Raw genomic sequence first — 20,040 nt, 5'->3', positions numbered from 1 at the left:
GCAATCCATATTCCTTTCAAATATACATGATATAATTAATTCTTATGAATAATAGAGCTGCAGGCACGCTGTTAAGAATACTGGCTTATAATACCTTTTCATTTCCTCAAGAAATTTGATTTTGGAATTTCTGCAGAGTCTTTTGCATATGTTTAAAACATCTTTAATAATCACTGTCTTATTTGCAACTATATTGGAAAAAATAGGTTGAATGGTAGTTACAGAAGATGTATGGCATTTAAATTGGGAGGGCATCAAATTCCCTTCATTGATTGAAAGGAACATGTTAGATTGTTTCTGACAGAATTGGTGGAGGTCGTTCAGCCCAATTGGGCTGTGTTGGCTTCCTGAAAGAGTTGATCACTTGGTAACACTCCATTGCTCTTTCCCCAAAGCCGTGTAACTTTTCTCATCTTCATCCAATTATCTTATGAAAAGTTACCAATGACTCTACATTCTCCAGGCTTATCATAATAAGTTATTACAGTTAAATGTTTCTCTCATCCTACTTTTAGGTGATTTTAACATGACGAGTCACGTTTATTCTCATCTGATTGCTCATGTACAACCCAAGAAAACAGTGTTCTCCTGTCCTCAGTGCAAAACACACAGACACATAACCAGACATAACACACATACAGACAAACAATGCATATGAAGGGCATGTATTTCATCTATACAAATAAATAAATATTGCTTTGTAAATATGAGAGCCTTCGATGGTTAGTGTGAGCAGTTCCTTTGGTCGTTCAGCATTCTCACTGACTATGGGGTGAAGATATTCCTCGCCTGGTGGTGCTGGCTCTGACACTCCTGTATCTCTTTCCCAATGGGAGCAGCTGAAATATTCTGTGTGCACAATGGAAGGCATCCTCGATGATTTTGCATGCCCTCTTCGGACAATGATCCTGGTAGATCACATTGACTGGGGTGGGGGGAAAAGGAGACCCCAGCGATCCTCTCTCCCACTCTTATGGTCCTGTGGATTGACTGTCGATCTGCTGCAATTGTACCACACTGTGATGCAGCCGGCAGAACACATTAGATAGAGCTCCTTTAGAAGGGTAACATAATGGTGGCTGGTAGCCTTACCCACTTCAGTTCACAAATCTAAAACAGATTCAGCTTCTTAATACTTTTTACCCCTCCCCTCTCAAACACAGCCTCCTCCTGCAATTTCTCTTTCATCCTTCAAAGAAAAGGTGGTGATCTCAAGTCAGAACCTGGGTGATGCTAAGCCTAAACAGTAAATGTCAACCAGCTGGGATTCACTACTGAGATTTACTGCTGAGATAGCCTTCTATCTTTGCCCCACATCTCTTCACCGAAGCACATTGGGAGTCCAAGGACAAAACCAAGCATTCTAAATGTGTAGCTTTTCTCTCGTTGAGACTCTTGCCCCAAAATGTTGAAATGAATTACCACATCCATTCAAACAGAAATGTGGGTTGGAAACTGAAAACAACTAAGTTTAAAAACCATTTAGGTAGCTTAGTTCTCAACAGGTTATGAGGAAAATAAGTTTTTAAAGTAATATTACAACATTAAGGTTTAAGTTAGGGTTCAGGTCTATTTTCCCATGGCACCTTCACATCTGGTCACCAATGTTATTTTTGGAAAACTATTTAATATTAAAAGTTATACAATTAAAGATTTGACAATGAATGCAGTGGTCCAGGAAATGGGATCACAGTGAATAACAGACTACAAATACAGGTACTTCCTGTGTTATATCCTTGTGAAAAGATGGAACTGAAAACTAAACACTGGCTTGCATTCACAAAATGACTTCCCAAGTTTATTACCTAAACTGAAATAAACATCAAGAAAATAATCAATTCATATGGACATGTATTCGGAGTGCTAGTTTTAAAAAGGTCAACAAAAAGAAAGTGTTGGAACTTCTCTGTAGGTCACTCAGCATCTGTGGAAAGAGAAACATTGTCAATCTGAAGCAATTCCTTTTAGACTGCCTCATTTGGTGAGCATGACCAGAATTTTGTGATTTTTTTCAGATTTCTGCTTCTTCAGCCATTTGCTTTTTTTTCCAATTTGATTTAAAGCACAACTTTAAGGATGGAGAGGGAGATGATGAGGTCAAAATAGAGGGAGGAAAATGCAGATCTTTGGGTTTTCAGTGGGAGGCAGTGAAGAGCAATGATAATGTTGCATACAAGTTTGGGAGGAGAGCTGAGATCATGGATGGTCACAAGGAAGTTGGAACAAAAGAGTGAAAAAATGGAGGGTTTAAAGACCAAGATAAGAATTTTAAGACTGAAGTGCACTGGAAATTATAATTTGTGATTGGAGCTCATAAATGTACAAAAAATATATTTTAAGGCTTATTTTTTTACTGTCTTTCTCATGAAGGCACAGGGAACAGAATATTTCCTCATTTCAAACCACTCCACTTGCTTTCGTAAAAGTATGACTTAATTTGAAATTAGCTAAGGGGGATGGTGCCTGAATTTTGACATAGGTTGTCAGGATTGCTTGTTTCATGAAGTGTGCCCTGTGGGGCTTTTGTTAGCACTGATAAAGCCAATCACACAATGTACTGGAGATCATTAATCCATAACAATTTTCTCTTTCATTTCAGGTTTCCAAGGTGTTCACTGTGAATTTGACACCAACGACTGTCTGTCCAATCCATGCCAGAATCAAGGTCACTGCTTGGATGAGGTCAATGGCTATAGGTAAAATCTCGGAATGGAATTAAAGCAGGAGCTGTATATCATCATACCTACTTTAGAAAGGCCTTATCTGGGAGAAGCCATGTGTGGGGAATCAGCAAGTTGCCTGAAATGTAAAGTACCAAGATCAGACCACTCAAACAGAAGTTAATAGGAAAGCAATGGAATTTGCAATTATAAATTATAGCTTGTTGATAAACATAAGTATCACTGTATTTAAAATATCAATTTAATTTGATCCTCACATTACCCAAGGTGATCGTGATATAAGAAAAATACTCTTTCCATTAGGCTTCAGTTAAATACTGAATGAACAATGAGATGGCAAATTTTGCCACAGAAAGAACAAAGTATTGTTAACCCACATCACTATTAATGTATAACTTAGCCAGTAGAGGTGCCATATTTCTGTTTGGTCACAATTTGCCTTTCAATCCACATTGCTCTGTCGCCTACTTCATTCAAGCAGTGCCTTGCCTTCAAATTCTCAATTATTTTAAGAATGTCCCTGATTTGAATATGAATTATCCATTACAATCAGCATGGCAATTTAGGATTGCCCCTCAATGTATCATTATAAATGGAATTTTCATTGAAATCTGCAACTCAAGAGGGAACAATAAGAACTATTGGATCCCATTCCACCACATAATCAATCATTCATTGATTTTTTTTTTAAGTGTAATATTTTTCAAGATTTTATTTTTCCTTTCCTTTATGCTTCTTTTTGCATTTGTCTTCATCCAGTCTTTTTTCCCCTCTGTATTTTAATTTTTATGCATGATTTGTGTCAGGTTTGCCCTCTTTCATTCTCCATCATTCCTTTACCATGGATGTTCATGTTTCCCATTAATGTCTAGTCTCTTCATATCTCCATACCACACCATGATGGTCTGAAGACACTCTTCTTACCTGAGCAGAAGCCCAACAAATTCCTTCCATCAAAGTACTAATTTTTTTTCACACTATGAACCATACTGACCAAAATACATACAGACATTTTTCTCTTGAATATATAGTGTCATTTTCTCCCCTTTTTCCCCCCTCCCTTCCCTCCCTCCCTCCCCATTTATTCAAAGTTCAATCTATATGACACATTAAACCCGTTAAACAATGTCGTCACTTAATTTTTGTCTTTTACTTTTACACACTGGGTCAGTTCATTTCGTTGTCTTCTCCTTCTGTCATTTTAGGTGGTGGAGGTTCGTGGTAGGATTTCTCTATTGTGTTTCATGTATGGTTCCCATATTTGTTCGAATATTATGATGTTATTTCTTAAATAATGTTATTTTTTCCAAGGAATACAATTTCCATCAAAGTACAAATTCATGGAGTTGAAATTGTTCTCAGATTGAACAACATCTTTGATTCTATTCACTTTCTCCATATCAAAGGTGTAGCCATGGGCCCAAGCCATTCCTGTTAATTTGTGGGATACTAAGACAGTCTTAGTTTTCGTGCACCACAAATGCCCTTCCTCAACTTATTTTCCAGTATGTTGATAATTGTATTAATGGTGCCTCCTGCACTTATACAGAAGCAAAAAAAAACATTCATTTGTTTCACTTTTCATCCTGTTCTCATTCTCTTTCTGAATCCCTCTGCCTCTATTTCAAGCAATTAATTGCAAGCATATAGATTCCAACATCTTCCTTGACAATTTTGCATCCCATCCTTTCTCCTGTAGGGATTCAGTTCCTCCTCTAATGTGACCGTTTACACCATATTATCTGAAATACCTTTCTAAAGTCATTGCTTTCCGCCCAGCATGGTTGACAGCCTTTCATCCCATCTCATCTATTTCTCATACCTTTGCTCTCATTACCTGCTCTTCAGGAAAGGACAGGATAGTTCCTCTAGTCCTCACTTTCTGCCCCATCAGTCTCTGAAACCTATGGATCATCCCTTTCCAATTGCTCTCACCTTTAATTTGATTTCGCTGCCAGACACATTTCCCTCTCCTCTCTCATAACAGCAATTCGAAAGGACTACTTTGTGGACCATTTCTCAGTTCCCAACAATCACACTCCTTCTTACAACAAAGCCCCATGGAGATGTATCACCTGTCCATTCACCTCCCCTTCTCACATTCAAGGATGCAAATTTTCCAGGTGAAGCAGTGATTTACTCCTTTCAATCAAATGCACTGCATTTGATGTTCACAGTGTTGTCACCTCTTGGATGGAGTGGCCAAAAGCGTATTGAGTGAATATTTTGTGGAGCGTATTCAGTCCCCTGGAGTGACCCTGAACTTCCTGGTGCCTGCCACTTTAATTCCCACTCTGATCCATCAGTCAGTGTCTTTCTAAGCTCTTACAATGAAGCCCAATGCAAACATGAAAAACAGCAGCTCGCTTTCTGTAAGGCCACTTTGCAGCTAAAGGAATATCGAGTTTGACAACTGAAGATAACTCACTGCCTCTGTGTTAGAATTGGCCTGTTCTGCTGCTATCTGTTCATCAATGATATTAGCTCCTTTTTTCCCTCTCCATTAGCACCATCCAATGATAAGCAGCTCTGCATCTTGCATCTTTTAGGTTGCTTTTTCAAGCTCTCTCATTAATCTTCATCTCCAACTTATTCCCATGACAACTCTGACCGTACCCTATCAGAGATATTTCCTTTGTCCTTTCCATCCCTCCCCATCCTTTCAACAAGTTAAAATTATTTCTTTTCTAGTTCCACTGCGCTTACAATTTTAAAAAAATGTAACCATACAGCACAGTAACAGGGCCTTTTGGCCCACAAGCCTGTGCTGCCCCAATTACAACAAATTAACGTATGCCCCCAGTACGTTTTTTTTTAAAATGGTGGGTAGAAACGAGCACCCGGAGAAAACCCACGCAGTCGCGGGGAGAACCTGCAACCTCCTCACAGACAGCACAGATTCAAACCCCAGTCCCGATCACTGGCACTGTAACAGTCTTGTGCTAACTGCTACGCGAGCTGTGCCCCACACCCCCCCCCCCGCTACACTAACCATGCCTCCCCCTTCTGGTTATTTCCAGAATGTTATTTTTTTTTATTGCATAATTTCATTGTATTTTTTCCTCTATCCTTATCAAGGCAATCAAGTGTTGTTCTCTGTGATCCCAGGGCCATTTTAATGAGGAACAACATAAAATGTCTTACTCCAGTAATGCCAATGCTCTGGTGATGAGCTCAGAAAATACCCAAAAGACAATTATATTGCAGTCCCGTATTTACCTCAGGATGTGGATGTCACCTGCTCCTGCCATCCCAAATTTGGCTTTTTTACTCATTTTATTTTGGACTGAATGCATGAAGCCCATCGCATTTCCAAAACAAGACCCGTTGCAAGTGCTGATTGCAGGGCATTTCTCTCCAGATGTCATGTTAGTGAACAACTGATGTCATGGAAGCACAGTATGCAAACAGGCCCTTCAGCTTATCGAGTTCATGCTGACCCACCCATTGCTCTCACCCTACACCCTGTTTTACTCACTGCATTAAAAAGACAGACAATCTGGAGGAATTCGGCATCCATAGGAGGTAAGGATATATAACTGACGTTTTGAGCCTGAGTCTTTCTTCAAGATATGAGTTAAGAGAAGGGCTCAGCCCTGAAAACGTCGGTTAAATGTCTTTACCTCCTATGGATGATGTGATACCTGCTGAGTTCCTCCAGCATTTCTGTGATTTTACTGTTCTTCCTGCATTCCCACTAATTGCCACTAAATTCCACCAATCCCCAATAGAGTGGGGTCATTTATAGTGGCCAGTTCAGCTCCCAACCCGTACATCTTTGTGCCGTGGGTAGATTAAAAAAAAAACAGTCAGGAGAAATCCCCATGGTGACAGGGAGAATGTGTAAGCTCCATGAAGACAATACCGGAGGTCAGAATTTGTCCCAGTTTACTAGTGCAGTGAGGCAGCAGTTGCTCCACTACCCTTCTCTAATATCTATTTATTAGTGGCATACAGATACATAGTTCATGATGCTGGTGATTTGATAGCAGAGATCATAATGGAGCTCAGTGCATCAGGTAATGGCTTGTCTTTCACTTCCACAGTGGAGCTTGCATTCAGCAGCAGGATGGATGCCAACCTAATCATCACACCTCCAATGTTTTTTTTTGGAGTGTAAACAAGAGAGACTGCAGATGCTGGAGGACCTCATTGGGTCAGACAGTCTCTATGGAAGGCAATAGATAGGGAATAGGAGCACAAAGAGTGAAAAGAGCAAGTGGAAGAGGTTAAGTTGGAATGATGGAAGAGACAAGAATGCAGGTTGGAGTATGGAAGAAGGAAAGAAAAACAGGGAAATAAATGTAGGTGACAGAATGACAAAGAGGGAAGATCATAGGTTGAATATTCTCTGTCTCAATTGGTGGACTGACCAACTCCATAATCAGATGATCCTACAAAAAGCAATGCACAACCATGCTGGAGAATATCAGCAGGTCATGCCACATCCTTAGGAAGTGAAGGGTGATCAACATTTCGTTACCTGATGAAGGGCCCAGACCCAAAACTTTTATCAATGCCTCATGACCTACTGAGTTTCTCCAGCATGGGTGTGTATTGCATCCCTTCATCTGCAGATTTTGTTTAACTTTTGAACCCACAGAAAGTGAGATGATGCAAACTAAAATCACCTGTACCTCTCCAACAAGAATTAGATTACGGTTGCCAATATATTACTTGCTCTCCTGCTGCAACCACCTCCTGCTCCCATTGGCTCCCTTGCTCATGGCACACATTGCTCTCTCTCTCTCTCTACCCTAAGAACACAGTGTAGCAATCTGCATACAGCAAAACTTGATTACAAAATTTAGTGCTGTTTTAAGCACAGTTATATAGTGATAATACTTGATATCCAGCAGATAATTTTCACACAGCAGGGTTCCACAAGCACTCTGAATATAATGATCTGTGAATCTCTTTTAACAGTATTTGTGGAGAGATGTTTTCAGTGCCAATTTCTAATGTCTGCCTGGGAAACTATCTGTATAAATTGAGGGGAAGAAAGATGAGTGGAGATGTCAGGGATACATTTTTTTACACAGAGAGTGGTGGATGCTTGGAATGGTAGTGGAAGGTGATACAATAGGGACTTTTAAAATACTCTGAGACAGGCATATAGATACTAGAAAAATAGAGGGTTATCAGTGTAAAATAGGGAAGGTTTAGTTTGTTGATTAGGTTTCTATCAGTTGGCACATTGTGGGCTGAAGGGCCTCTACTATGTTGTAATATTCTATTTTCTATGAAGGAACTGCAGATGAATATCAGTGACAAAATATAGTTCTTTCGGTTAGACATTATCCCTTCAGTAACATCATGGAATTATAGCTAAGATTTTGTGCACCAGTCTCTGTAATGGGACGAGCACCAAGAGACAAAAGTGTTTCCAACCAAATTAGAATTCATGTCTTAACAGGATGCATTATCATGCAGCCACATTTTGCACATTTTAATAGCACCACCATTCTTTGAAATTTTAGACATGTGAATTGTATTTTCTTTTTTCCTTTTATTCTTTTTCCTTTATTGACAGTTTCCTCTGTGATGGTTATTACCTCCTTTATTGATGTTATTTTTCTTCTTCTGCTCTGCTAGATGTTTCTGTTTGCCGGGATTCTCTGGGACACTTTGTGAAGCAAACATTGACGAATGTTCATCTGTGCCCTGCAAAAATAATGCCTCTTGTTTGGATCTTGAAAATGGGTACGTACTACTTTAAGTTTGAGCAAGCTTGCAAGGCAAGAGTATTCATAAAGATGTTTGATCTAAGTAACTTTACATTTGGTTGGTTGTAACAAGATGAGGAGTGATCATATGATGTATTTGGGCCAGCTATCAGGGTGAAGTAAATTGATTAAGTTGTTGAGTAAACTCTACTGTAAACACTACATCTTGATACATGTGACAATAAATTTGAACTTGAACATTGACAATTAAATATTTGCATTAGCTCATGGAGTATTTATGAGCGCTTAATCATCCTGAATATAACCACAGGCATATAAACATCAAAATACGAAAAAGGGTTTTTCATCAGTTCAGATGCAACTGCGCATTCTCACCCAGTTTCCAAATCTCCTCATTCGCTTCATGTTAATTGCTTCCAGCAATAGACCTTTACCAGTTTGTTGTCTCCACCTTCATTAATTCTCCCTCACAGGCATAACTGCTCAAATTTCTTTTGTGTTTGTGGTTGAAGATAGTAAGATTGATGCAACAGTGTATGGTTGATGTCTGATTGTCCACGGCATAACGCCAGCACGCAGTTGGATTTTAATGAGCATTTTGTGGAGATCTAGATTGGTAAATATGAAGCTTCTTTTTAATCAAACCTTAACAGAAACCTAATCAAGAAGAAAATTACATCCACTTATTGCTGAATGATCCTTGAAATACACCTGAAACAGGGTGATTTTTGATGTGATTATTTTTAACTTCAGATGTTTTGATACATTCCCGGGTTGGGTTCCAAATCCAAGTTGTTCATCCTTGGTTTTTTTTTACCATGTAGGCACAGACTTAAAAAGCATGATTTTTCCTGATAACTAAGCTGAAGGCAGTGAGAGTTTGGGAAAGAACAGAAAATCCTTGAAACACTCAACTGGCAAGGCAGCATCTGTGAAAAGTGAACCAAAGTTAATGTTTCAGGCTGAGAACCTTTCCCAGAATGTATCTATTTACGAAGACATTGTGAAGTCTTCTGGTTTTTTTAAGTATCTACTGGTTTTTTAATTTTTGATTATTAGAAGGTTGGGGTGTAGGTCACAACTTCTGTGCCTTGGATTTGCCATGGTGAGCCTCGATTGCTTCAACTTTTCTAACTATAACATTGAGATCTAACTAAGTGACCAACTTGGTTGCAGTGGACAGAGGCATGGATGCAGAAGGAATTTGTCTGAGGTGACATGTTAAGGGACCATGATTCTAGGAAAAGGACATCAGTAAGTTGGAAGGGGTGCAGAGGAGATTTAACAGGATGTTACTGGGATTGAAGGGCTTGAGTTTAGGTGAAGGTGAGGTTGGATAGGCTGGGTCTTTGTTGGTGTCCTGGTAAACTTGTACCTCTCACTTAGTTCATTTTAGATTGATCACAGTGTTTGGACTACCGAAAGAAAACAGAGACACATGCCGAGAGCACTTCAGTTTTTACAAATATTTATTACAAAATCTTAAACTACAATATGCAAGCCCTTCCCAATTATACTTATCAACGCCTGGAGTGGTCCCAACTGCTGAAGCGAGACAACGACCGCACACTTGTAGTAGGTTGTCGGGGCTCCGGAGGCAGCTTCTCCACCTCTCCGACCGGGACGTTGGTTGGACTCTAGAAGTTCTTCTTCTTGCTGAGAGATGTTTCCACCCCTCAGAGGGTTTGAACCTTCAGCAGCGGGAACATGGCTTATATTACCCAAAAATTGCTTACTCAAGCACTTATTCCCTGCGCAAAACAAAAGATAACCGAGCACGCCTAGGCTTTTAACCAATTGTAGAGCTCGTCGAAAGAACCAAAGACTTGTTGATCCAAACCAAGGCTTATATTAGCAAAAGACAGGAGCCCTTCACAGGTGGCCGACCAATGCGGAATGATCCGACCTGGCTAGGGACACAACCCTTTAAGGCCCAGACAGTAGGTGTGGCTTAGCTCTCAGCCAATCGCTGTAAGCACAGTCATTACACTCGAGATACTGTCACTATATACATTGGAGATAGGTCTGTACTATCACACAAATACCACAACTTTTCTAGCTTACCTCTTTGAATACAATGGTTTACTTAGCTTCAAGGTCTCGCCTGACAGTCTGCAACCATCAATCTCAAAGTTCAGCAACCGGCTAACAAGCAGGAAAATTAAACGCTCTTGGTACCAGATATCTTTTTTGTCAGATAACTGCATCTCTGGGCCCCCTGGTGGAATTTAGCTTATGCCTGCTGATTCCTACATTATTCTCAAAGTAGGTAACTCATACTCAGCCTTGAATAAACAAAAGCATGGTCTAAATCCTCCATTACAGTTGGCTTGTGTAGGAGGTTGAGGGGTGATTCTATAGAGATTTATAAAATCACAAGGAGCATGGATAAAGAGAGTGCTCACAGTATTTTTCCCTCTGTGAATGATTCGACAACTAGAGGGCAGAGGTTGAAGGTAAATGAGGTGAAATTTAAGAGCAACCCAAGGGCAACATATTCACTCAGAGGTTGGCAACATTCAAAAAACATTTGGACAGGTTTACGGATGGGAAGTCTTGGATATGGGCCAAATGCTGGCAAATGGAATAAACCCAGAATACCACCTTGGTTGGCATGGATGGGTTGGGCTGATAGGCTTGCTTGATGCTGTATTATTCAATTCCAATTGCTCCTTGAAGAGTCATGTGCCAAGATGCCACAGAAGACAATAGAGATGTTGAACTTCTTCAAGGAAGCTTTAAGCATATCTTTTACAAACGGAGTCCTTCCCTCTTGCCAGATCCACACTTCCAACCACTTTGTGAACAAGTACAAATGGAGCAGCTGTCAATTTAACTTCCAGGGAGCTCCACAGAACATCACACTTTGGGAATTTCTGACCCGGTGTTTCTGTCGAAGTTCCAAAGAATCCTTGGTGACAACTAATGGTGGTTTACAGCTTAAACCCTTATGAGTTGACTTTCAACAAATGCTTGAGTGCAAAATTCATATCCTGGCAAGAGTCACAGTTTCTTCAGACATGATCTCTCCATGATAGCTCAGGAATATAAGATCATTGTGACCATGTTCAGAGTCAAGTTCTGCTCAATCTCTGAAACGGATGAAGTCACATGATCTGGCATGTGTCTGAGTTGCAGCTAGTTTAATTTTTGTGGCACATGAGAGCAAGGACTGAGAGTATTTCTCCCTTGCACATCCTGCATTGTGCTTATTCTCGCTGATGTGATGGATTATTGGTAGCTGGTTCGTAAAAATAACATAAGCAGATGCTTTGTCATTAAAACTGTAAAGTACTGTTCTGACTATGCCTTGTTGATATGAAGAATTTAGCCCACAAGATGCTTCAGGAGTTAGTCACATGCTAATAAAGTAACTGATACTGTACAAAAGAGACCTGCATATTCTGCAGTGTATGCCTCACCACCTAACTCCTTCTCCTTCCTCGTTGCTCCATGCAAGCAAAGAATATTCTTGCTGAGAAAACATCAACAGTGTCTATGATATGGCATCTACAAATCACACCGCTGATGCCTCCTTGACAGAAGTTCCTAAACTTGTGACCCTTACCATCGAATAAGCCAAGGACAGTTGTACTATTAATGGTGCCATTCTTTAAATGAGATGCATGGAACAATTATCTGGTCACCCACTTTGGCTGTTGGTTTTGAGGTCATGCTGTGCAATAATTGAATGTCAAACTGGAACCTCTGTTGGAAACTGGTCAGAAGATGAAGCCAATTTTCTTTCAATTTCTTTTGTCTTATTTTTACTAAAATCTGTTCAGACTGCTCAAGTTGAGTAATGAATCTTGCTTGCGTCAACTGAGATACTTAATGTGGAATGCAAAACTCACCAGACAAGATACCATGTACATTCAATCCTTCCATTCCTGACCTCCAAACAGATATGTTTTCCAATGATAAATTAAAGCCAGTCATTGTGCCTTCATTAATTCTCTATATCACAGTTACAGACTTGTATGTTTGTGTGTGTGCGCATGTGTATGTTGAGCCTTTATATACTCTGTTCTCCAATCATCTTGGATTTCCTTATTGAATCACAGCTGTACTCTGTCCAGCCCATGTGGTAGTCATCCATGTTAAAGGATTTCATGCACTAGCATCGTCCACTGCTCAAAACAGGTCATCCTTGATGCAGAGGCAAGGTCATAGAAAAGGAATCTCTGTATCATTTGGCAGATGAGGCAGTCAAATTGTACACAAAATGAACCCAGCAAAGTTATAATAACAAGGTGATCTGTGTTTTTTTGGGTCTTCTTTAGGGAATAAATTTTGACCTAGTAAATAGAGGAACTGCCCTGCTCTTTTCACACTGATGCCATGGATTATTTCAATTCTTCTGGGAGGGTAGATGAAATCTCTTTACCATCTAAACAAAAAATAAGATCTCAGTGATGCAGAAACCTTTGGTTATCTTCCCATATCCTAGTTCAAGATGACAAAGAATCTATAATTCCACAACCAACTTCATTTTTGTTGTGATCAGCTAACTCATCACAGGTGTGGGATTGAGCCTGAGCTCCTTTGACTCAATGTCTCACTGGGCAATGGCAGCACCCATGATGTGACTAAGAGGCTCCATTATATTCTTAATGCACGGTTTAATTTGTGGAATTGTTATATCACTGCTTTCAACATAATGAATAAACAGTGTGAGTGAGTAGTTTTGCTGCATGTCAATTTTTGCATGCAGATTACGGGGTCAATTAGAATTAGCCTAGGAGAAAATTGGAATCACTGACTTGTTCAATTCATCACATCTATTTCAGTCAGATGAGAATATGTCAATCAGACTATCCAGTCTCTATACATTTCAAAATTGTCCATTGACAGTTGGAATCCAAAAGCTTTGTGACAATCATTATCACTAGATTGAAACACAAAATGTGCAGATACTGGAACCTTGAGCAAACAGTAAGATGCTGTAGGAACTTAGTGAGTCACACAACATCCATGGAGAGAAAATATCTCAATAAAGTGTCCCAACTCGAAACGTTGACTGACCATGTCCACCCATGGATGCTGTGTGACTCACTGTACTTCTCCAGCAGCTGACTGTTTGCTTATAAGTATATTGGCTGATTGAAGTGAGACCTTTGACTTTATAGACCATTACCTGCTTCTTTCTTTTTTGCCAAGAGTTGGCAATCCTCTAAAGCATTCAAGAATGATTGTTTGCACACCAAATATCCCATTGTGGAATTAAAACAGAAGTGCTTTTCTTTCAATTTTTGAATATCATTGACGAAAGTATCAGAAGTAAAAAAATAGATCAATAAATATCCAATCAGGCAGCGAAAAATCTGCTCATTTCAATCATGGGTACAATGGGCTTAGTCACCTTCTTCCATGCCTTAATTTCTTGACCTGTTTCCTGCAATTGGCAGGGTAGAATGCTATGGGACCTCATGATAAAGCTATACCTGTACAAGTGTTAGTGAGACTACATTTTAGGTATTGTGTGCAGAGTTGATCACCCAGCCACATAGGAAGGACATGAACAAATAGGAAAAGGTGAAGAGGAGTTTCACCAGGATGTTGCTGGGACTGTAGTATGATGGTTATAGGAAGAGGTTGGATATGCAAGGTCATTATTCCATGGAGTGAAGGAGACTGATGGGTGATTGAATAGAGGTTTATAACATTTTGAGGAATGTGGATAAATGAATGCTCATAGTCTTTTTTCCCAGGGTGTTTGATTCTACAACTAGAGGGCACAGATTTAAGGAGAGAGTGGAGAGATTTGAGAGGAACATAAGGGTGGTTCATATCAAACAAGCTGCTGGAGGAAGCGGGAACAATAACATTGTTCATTTGGACAGATTTATTGACAGGAAGGGCTAAGAAGGATATGGATGAAACGCAGATGAAAAGGACAAGCCCAGAATGCCAACTTGGTTGGCATGGATAAGTTGGGATGAAAGGCCTGTTCTTTGCTGTACAACTCAATCAGGTGAAATATTGTGAGATTGAAAATGTCAGGTGGCCAAAGCCAGAAGTGCAGGGTAGGAACAGTGTGGCTTCCAGGATGGTTGAAAGCCAAAGGGCAGGTTGCACAACTTCCAGAAATACGCCCAACCAGGCTTGTATTTTTGAGACACACAGTCATGACAAATCTCACTCTCCAGCCCATTAGTAAACTTTCAGTTAAAAAAAATATTTTATCAATTAATGATAAGAATATAGACTCCCAATTTTCAATGTCCTGGGAGTACATTGCTGGTAGAATGATGAATTTGTACCTTTGTTGAGCTACCATATCACCACTTTTACCAAATTAAGTAGCTCTTTAGCTGCTTTAGAAGGTGTTAAAGCCTTATTATCAAAAGTACACCAAGGCTGGCTGTGATTTGCCACAGTTTAGCAACACATTGTCTGGAGGACTCACAAGTTAAAAACATGGGAATGCTTAAAATTATCCTCACTGCTCAGAAGCATTCAAAAGACAAACTCCTGCATGTTTGAGAAAAAGAAAAACACTGTAACTGTACAGCTAAGAATATTAGTGTTAATGCAAAGAGGAAGTCTTTGGAACCAAGCAGTCAGGCAGCAGCTGTGGAGCAAAAGGTTATGACCTTTCACAAGATGAGAAAATAGAACATAGAACATAAAACATTACAACACAGTACAGGCTCTTCTGCCCACAATATTTTTTGTTCCAACCCATATATACCTATTTTTAAAAAAACGAAACTCTACCTACCTTATAACCCAATATTTTTCTTTTTTCCGTGGGCTTGTCTAAGAATTTCTAAAATGCCCCTATTATTTCAGCCTCCACTACCATTCCAGAAATGCATTTCAGGCACCGACAACCTACCCCTGATGTCTCCCCTAAACTTTCCTCCTTCACTTTGGACAGATGATCTCTGGTGTTTGCTACTCCTGCCCTAGGAAAAAGGTGCAGACTGTCTACCTTATCTATGCCTCTCATAATCTTGCACTCCTCTATAAAGTCGCCTTTAACCCTTTTCACTCTAAGGAGAAAAGCCCTGGCTCTGCTAACCTTGCCTCATAAGACAGAATTTTCAATCCAGCAACACCCTCATAAATCTTGTCTGCACCCTCTCCATGGCTTCCACGTCCTTCCTGTAATGAGGTGACCAGAACTGAACACAATACTCTAAGTGTGATCTCACCAAAGATTTATAGAGCTGCAACATTACCTCATGACTCCTGAACTCAATCCCCCAATTAATGAAGTCCAGCATATACCATTGGCCTGAATTGTCCTATCAACCTGCACAGGAACCTTAAGAGATCTATGGATCTAGACTGAAGGTCCCTCAATTTTTCCACACTGTTAAGTATCCTACCATGAACTATGTACTCACTTTTAAATTTGACCAATCAAAATGCATCTCCTCACACTAATCTGAATTGAAATCCATCAATCACTTTTTCGACCAACTCTGAATTCTATCTATTTTCTGTTGTAACCTACATCATCCTTCAACCCTATCCATAACACCTCCAACCTTCGTATCACCTGAAAACTTACTGACTCGTTCCTCTACTTCTTTGTCCAGGTCATTTATAAAAATCGAAAAGATCAGGTGTCCCAGAACAGATTTTTGTGGAAGTCAACTAGTCATTGACCTCTATGATATTTTATTGTAATGAAGAAACTTGGTTTTTTTTTCTATAACAACTATACTTTATTAGCTGTTGATCTACTCTGAGCTGCAACAACTCATCTCTGACTCCCTCTAGTGGCTAGGATTATCACTAGCATCCTATCATTATATCCCCTTTCCTTGAGCTGTTTAATCTAACAACATGACAAACTTATACAGTATTCATTTCAATTTAAAGTTCAATACAAACATAAACTCGAACATCAGCTGAACAACTTTTTAAGTGTGCAGTTCTTCTTTTAGAAATTCAGTCTGTCAAGTGCTTTGATAACACGTGTGGATCCTCTTAGAACAGGTGCTTGAGCTGGCTCTGCTGGTCCACTACTGTCTAACACTGGTGGTGTTTCCTCTATTCCCGTGCAGGCAGGATCCTCTGCATTTGTCTGCTCCTGCAGTGTCCCTTGCATTTTCAGCAGGCTCTTTCAATACCTCCTCAGTATTTTACCATCCTCTGTTCTGACAGTGTAGGATCTTGGATTTACTTCCTCCAGACAGTAGCCTTTTTGTCTCAAGTGTTGAAATCCCCGAGTCTCACTGTGCCATGTTGTGCCAGTGGCCCTCATCTTCTTGATGACTTGTCTCCATTGCAGATGCTTTTGTTTCCATTTGACATTTCTATTCTTGTTTGGGTCTGCAGAGTCAGGAAGTGCGGTGCGTAGTCTACGTCCCATCAGAAGCTCAGTTCTGCCATGTTCAGGTGGTGAAGCTCTGTAACTCAATAGAGCTAGATAAGGATCTGAGCCACTGTCTTGTGCTTCCTTGAGCAACTGTTTAACTATGTGAACTCCTTTCTCTGCTTCACCGTTTGATTGTGAATGCATAAAACTTGAAGTCACATGTGAAAAATCATACTCTTCTGCAAAGTTCTGGAATTCTCTACAATGGTAGCATGGTCCATTGTCACTCTAAACAATTTGAGGAATTCTTTGTCTTGCAAAGATCGATTTCATATATTTGATCACACAAGCAGCAGGCGTTTTAGGAAGCAGTGTAATCTCCGGATAGTTCAATAGCCAGTTAATAACCAGCAAGTAATTATCTGCATCGATGTGGAACAGATCAGTCCCAATTTTATGCCATGGTTCTACTGATAAGTCACTTATGATCATGGGTTTTTTTGTCTATTTTGCATGATGTTTCAAACAAATCTCACAGCTTGAAACCATCCTGTCAATGTCAGCGTTTATCCCTGGCCAATAAACAGGAGTTCTGGCCCTCCTCTTGCATTTCTCCATTCCAAGGTGCCCCTCATGCACCCTTTTTAGCATCTTGTTGCAGTGATTGAAGAGTGGTAATTCTGCTCTGTCTGATTAGAAGCCCATTGACAACACTCAGCTCAGCTCTGATGTTGTAGTATGGCTGACATTCACCTCTAGGCCATCCTTCATTCGGATTCTTGATGACCTTCTGTAGAACTGTGTCCTTTTCTGTTTCAGCTGCGATCTGCTTGGATTTCATGTCAGATATGGGAAAATATTCATTGATCAAGTTGCTCTGGATAAAGCCTCAGCTAACACAATAGGTTTCCCTGGGGGTGTGTACACCAATTCAAAGTCATAGCACTGCAGTTTCATCATCAGTGGCAACGTTTCACTGAGATTTTTCTTGATTATCATTATTAATGGCTTGTGGTCCGTCTCTGCTATGAATGTAGATAGAACATACACATACTGTAACTGTGGAATATCTTGAATCCATAGACCAGATCTAGACACTCTTTCTCAATCTGTGCATATTGGCGTTCAGATGCTGTCATCGTCCTTGATGTGTGTGCTACTGGCCTCCAATCTCTTCCTCTAGCCTGAAGTAGTACAACATCTATTCCATCTTTTGAAGCGTCCACAGATATTTTCGACTTCTGCATGCGTCAAAGAATGTCAAAAGGATTGGTTCTGTAGTTAGAATGGTCTTCAGTCATCCCCATTCTTCCTCATGGTTGTCTGTCCACTTGAAATCACATTTGTCCTGTAACAACTTCCTTGAGTACATTATTTTAGAAGACAGATTTGGTATGAATTTACCAATGAAATTGAACATTCCCAGCACTCTCCATACGCCTTTTTTGTCAGTGGGTTTGAGCATCTCTAAAATTGCTTTCACCTTACTCTTGTCTGGCTCCACACCTGCCTCTGACAATTTATCTCCCAGAAAGGTGATTTCCTTCACGCCAAACTGACACTTTTCTCTGTTTAACTTTAAGCCATACTTCTGGATGTGTTGTAGCACTTTGACGAGCCTCTTGTGTAGTTCTTGAGTGGATCCCCATAGGATCATGTCATCCATGCACACACATACCCCATTTATGCCTACGATATGCTCCATTTTCAAAAGGCATCCTCAGACAGGGAGTGTGGCCAAACGGTGTATTATACGTACAATATTCTGTGCTATCTTCATGCAGTTTTAGTTGCCAAAAGCCTTGGGATCCATCCAATTTAATGCAAAACTTTACAACAATCATCTCACTTGTAATTTCATCCCTGGTTAGAATCTGATAATGTTCCCTCTTTACATTGGCATTCAAGTCTTTTGGGTCCATGCACACATGTAGGTCACCATTCTTTTTGACACACACCAGTGAATTCACCCATTCTGTGGGTTCCTCCAATTTCTTTATGACCCCTAGTGCAGTCATTCGGTCGAGTTCGTGCTTGAGCTTTTCTTTTAGTGGCGCAGGAACTTGCCTTAGGGTATGCACTACTGTCTCTGCATCCTCTTTTAATTGTACTTTATAGGTGAATGGTAGAACTCTAAACTTCCCCTCCTGGTCAACTGTTCCAGTCCAATTTACAGCATCAAGATTCTTTACACTTTCCATGTTTTCTGCTGCTATCAACTGATTCTCACTCTGGTGTTTCTTCCACTCCTCGTACCATGCACACTCTTGGTACCATGTGATGCTTCTTTTATTGTAATAAAGAAATTTGGGTTCTTTTATAACAACTATATTTTATTAGCTATTACTTATGCCCTCATGGAGGCATCCATTTTGAATCTACTTCGAGCTGCAACAACTCATCTCTCTCTGACTCACTGTAGTGGTCAAGATTATCACTAGAGCTCTATCATTATAATCTCCAGGCAGAATACTTTCCATCCACTACACTCTCTGCTTTCTACAGGCAAGCTAATTCTGAATCCATACAGCCAAAGTTTCATGGATCCCATGCCTCATGACTTTTTGAACAAGTCTCCATGGGGGACCTTGTCAAATGCCTAACTAATATCCATATACACTACATCTACCACCCTACTTTCATCTATTTATTTTGTTACTTCCTCAAAAAACATATGAGGCATGACCTTCCCTTCACAAAGTGATACTGACAACCTCTGAGAAGACTGTACTTCACTCAGTGCTGTAAATCCCGTCCCTCTGAATCCTCTCCATTAGTTTTCACACCACTGATGTAAGAATCACCGGTCTATAATTTCCTGGATTCTCCCTGTTATCATTTTCAAAAAAAGGGGACCACATTTGCCATTCTCCAATCCTCCAACATCTCCCCAAGGAGATCTTTCAAAATTAGAAACCGAAGAAATCAAAGGAGATAGATGAAGCAAAGAATTAAAGGAGACATTTATTAGCTGTTGTATATTTTTAAGCAAGTCTGATGATCATATCTAACTGATAATACCAGGCACTTGTTGCATGAGGAATTTGAACCATGAGGCTGCTCAAAATGGTAATGCCAAGTCTATCCCACATCAATTGAATTTTCCAAACATTCTTGGAATATTCCATCATTATTCTTCAGAGTTCATTCTAACCTGTTTTTTTCCCTGTGATTGTGCAAGTGTTGGATTATTTCATTCAATTTTGTTACTACTCCATGGAAAACATGTTCTGTCTTGGAGGTGGTCTGGCTCAAAGTCACCAGAATGAAAACAGGGCTGGCAGGTTCATACTGACATCAGACCACATTGATTGCAGTCATACAGCTTCAGTAATCAGGTTTGGTTGCTGGGTTTGGATACTTCTGTGTGTAGTTTGCGTGTTTTCCCTGTGGCCCC

General features: G+C 40.0%; 1 protein-coding gene across 1 annotated transcript in view; it reads left to right on the top strand.

Annotated features, from left to right (window-relative positions):
• The window catches only part of eys (eyes shut homolog), a 986,043-nt gene that overhangs the window by 177,453 nt on the left and 788,550 nt on the right, over positions 1-20,040 (top strand). The window contains exons 10-11 of the mRNA XM_069886108.1: positions 2,600-2,696; positions 8,277-8,384. Of these exons, the coding sequence (XP_069742209.1) occupies positions 2,600-2,696; positions 8,277-8,384 (205 nt within the window). The remainder of the gene's footprint in view (positions 1-2,599; positions 2,697-8,276; positions 8,385-20,040) is intronic.

Source organism: Narcine bancroftii, chromosome 6 (assembly GCF_036971445.1).
Source record: "Narcine bancroftii isolate sNarBan1 chromosome 6, sNarBan1.hap1, whole genome shotgun sequence".
NCBI lineage: Eukaryota > Metazoa > Chordata > Chondrichthyes > Torpediniformes > Narcinidae > Narcine > Narcine bancroftii.
The sequence above is the reverse complement of the archived record's forward strand: the minus strand, read 5'-3'. Positions and strand labels throughout refer to the sequence as shown.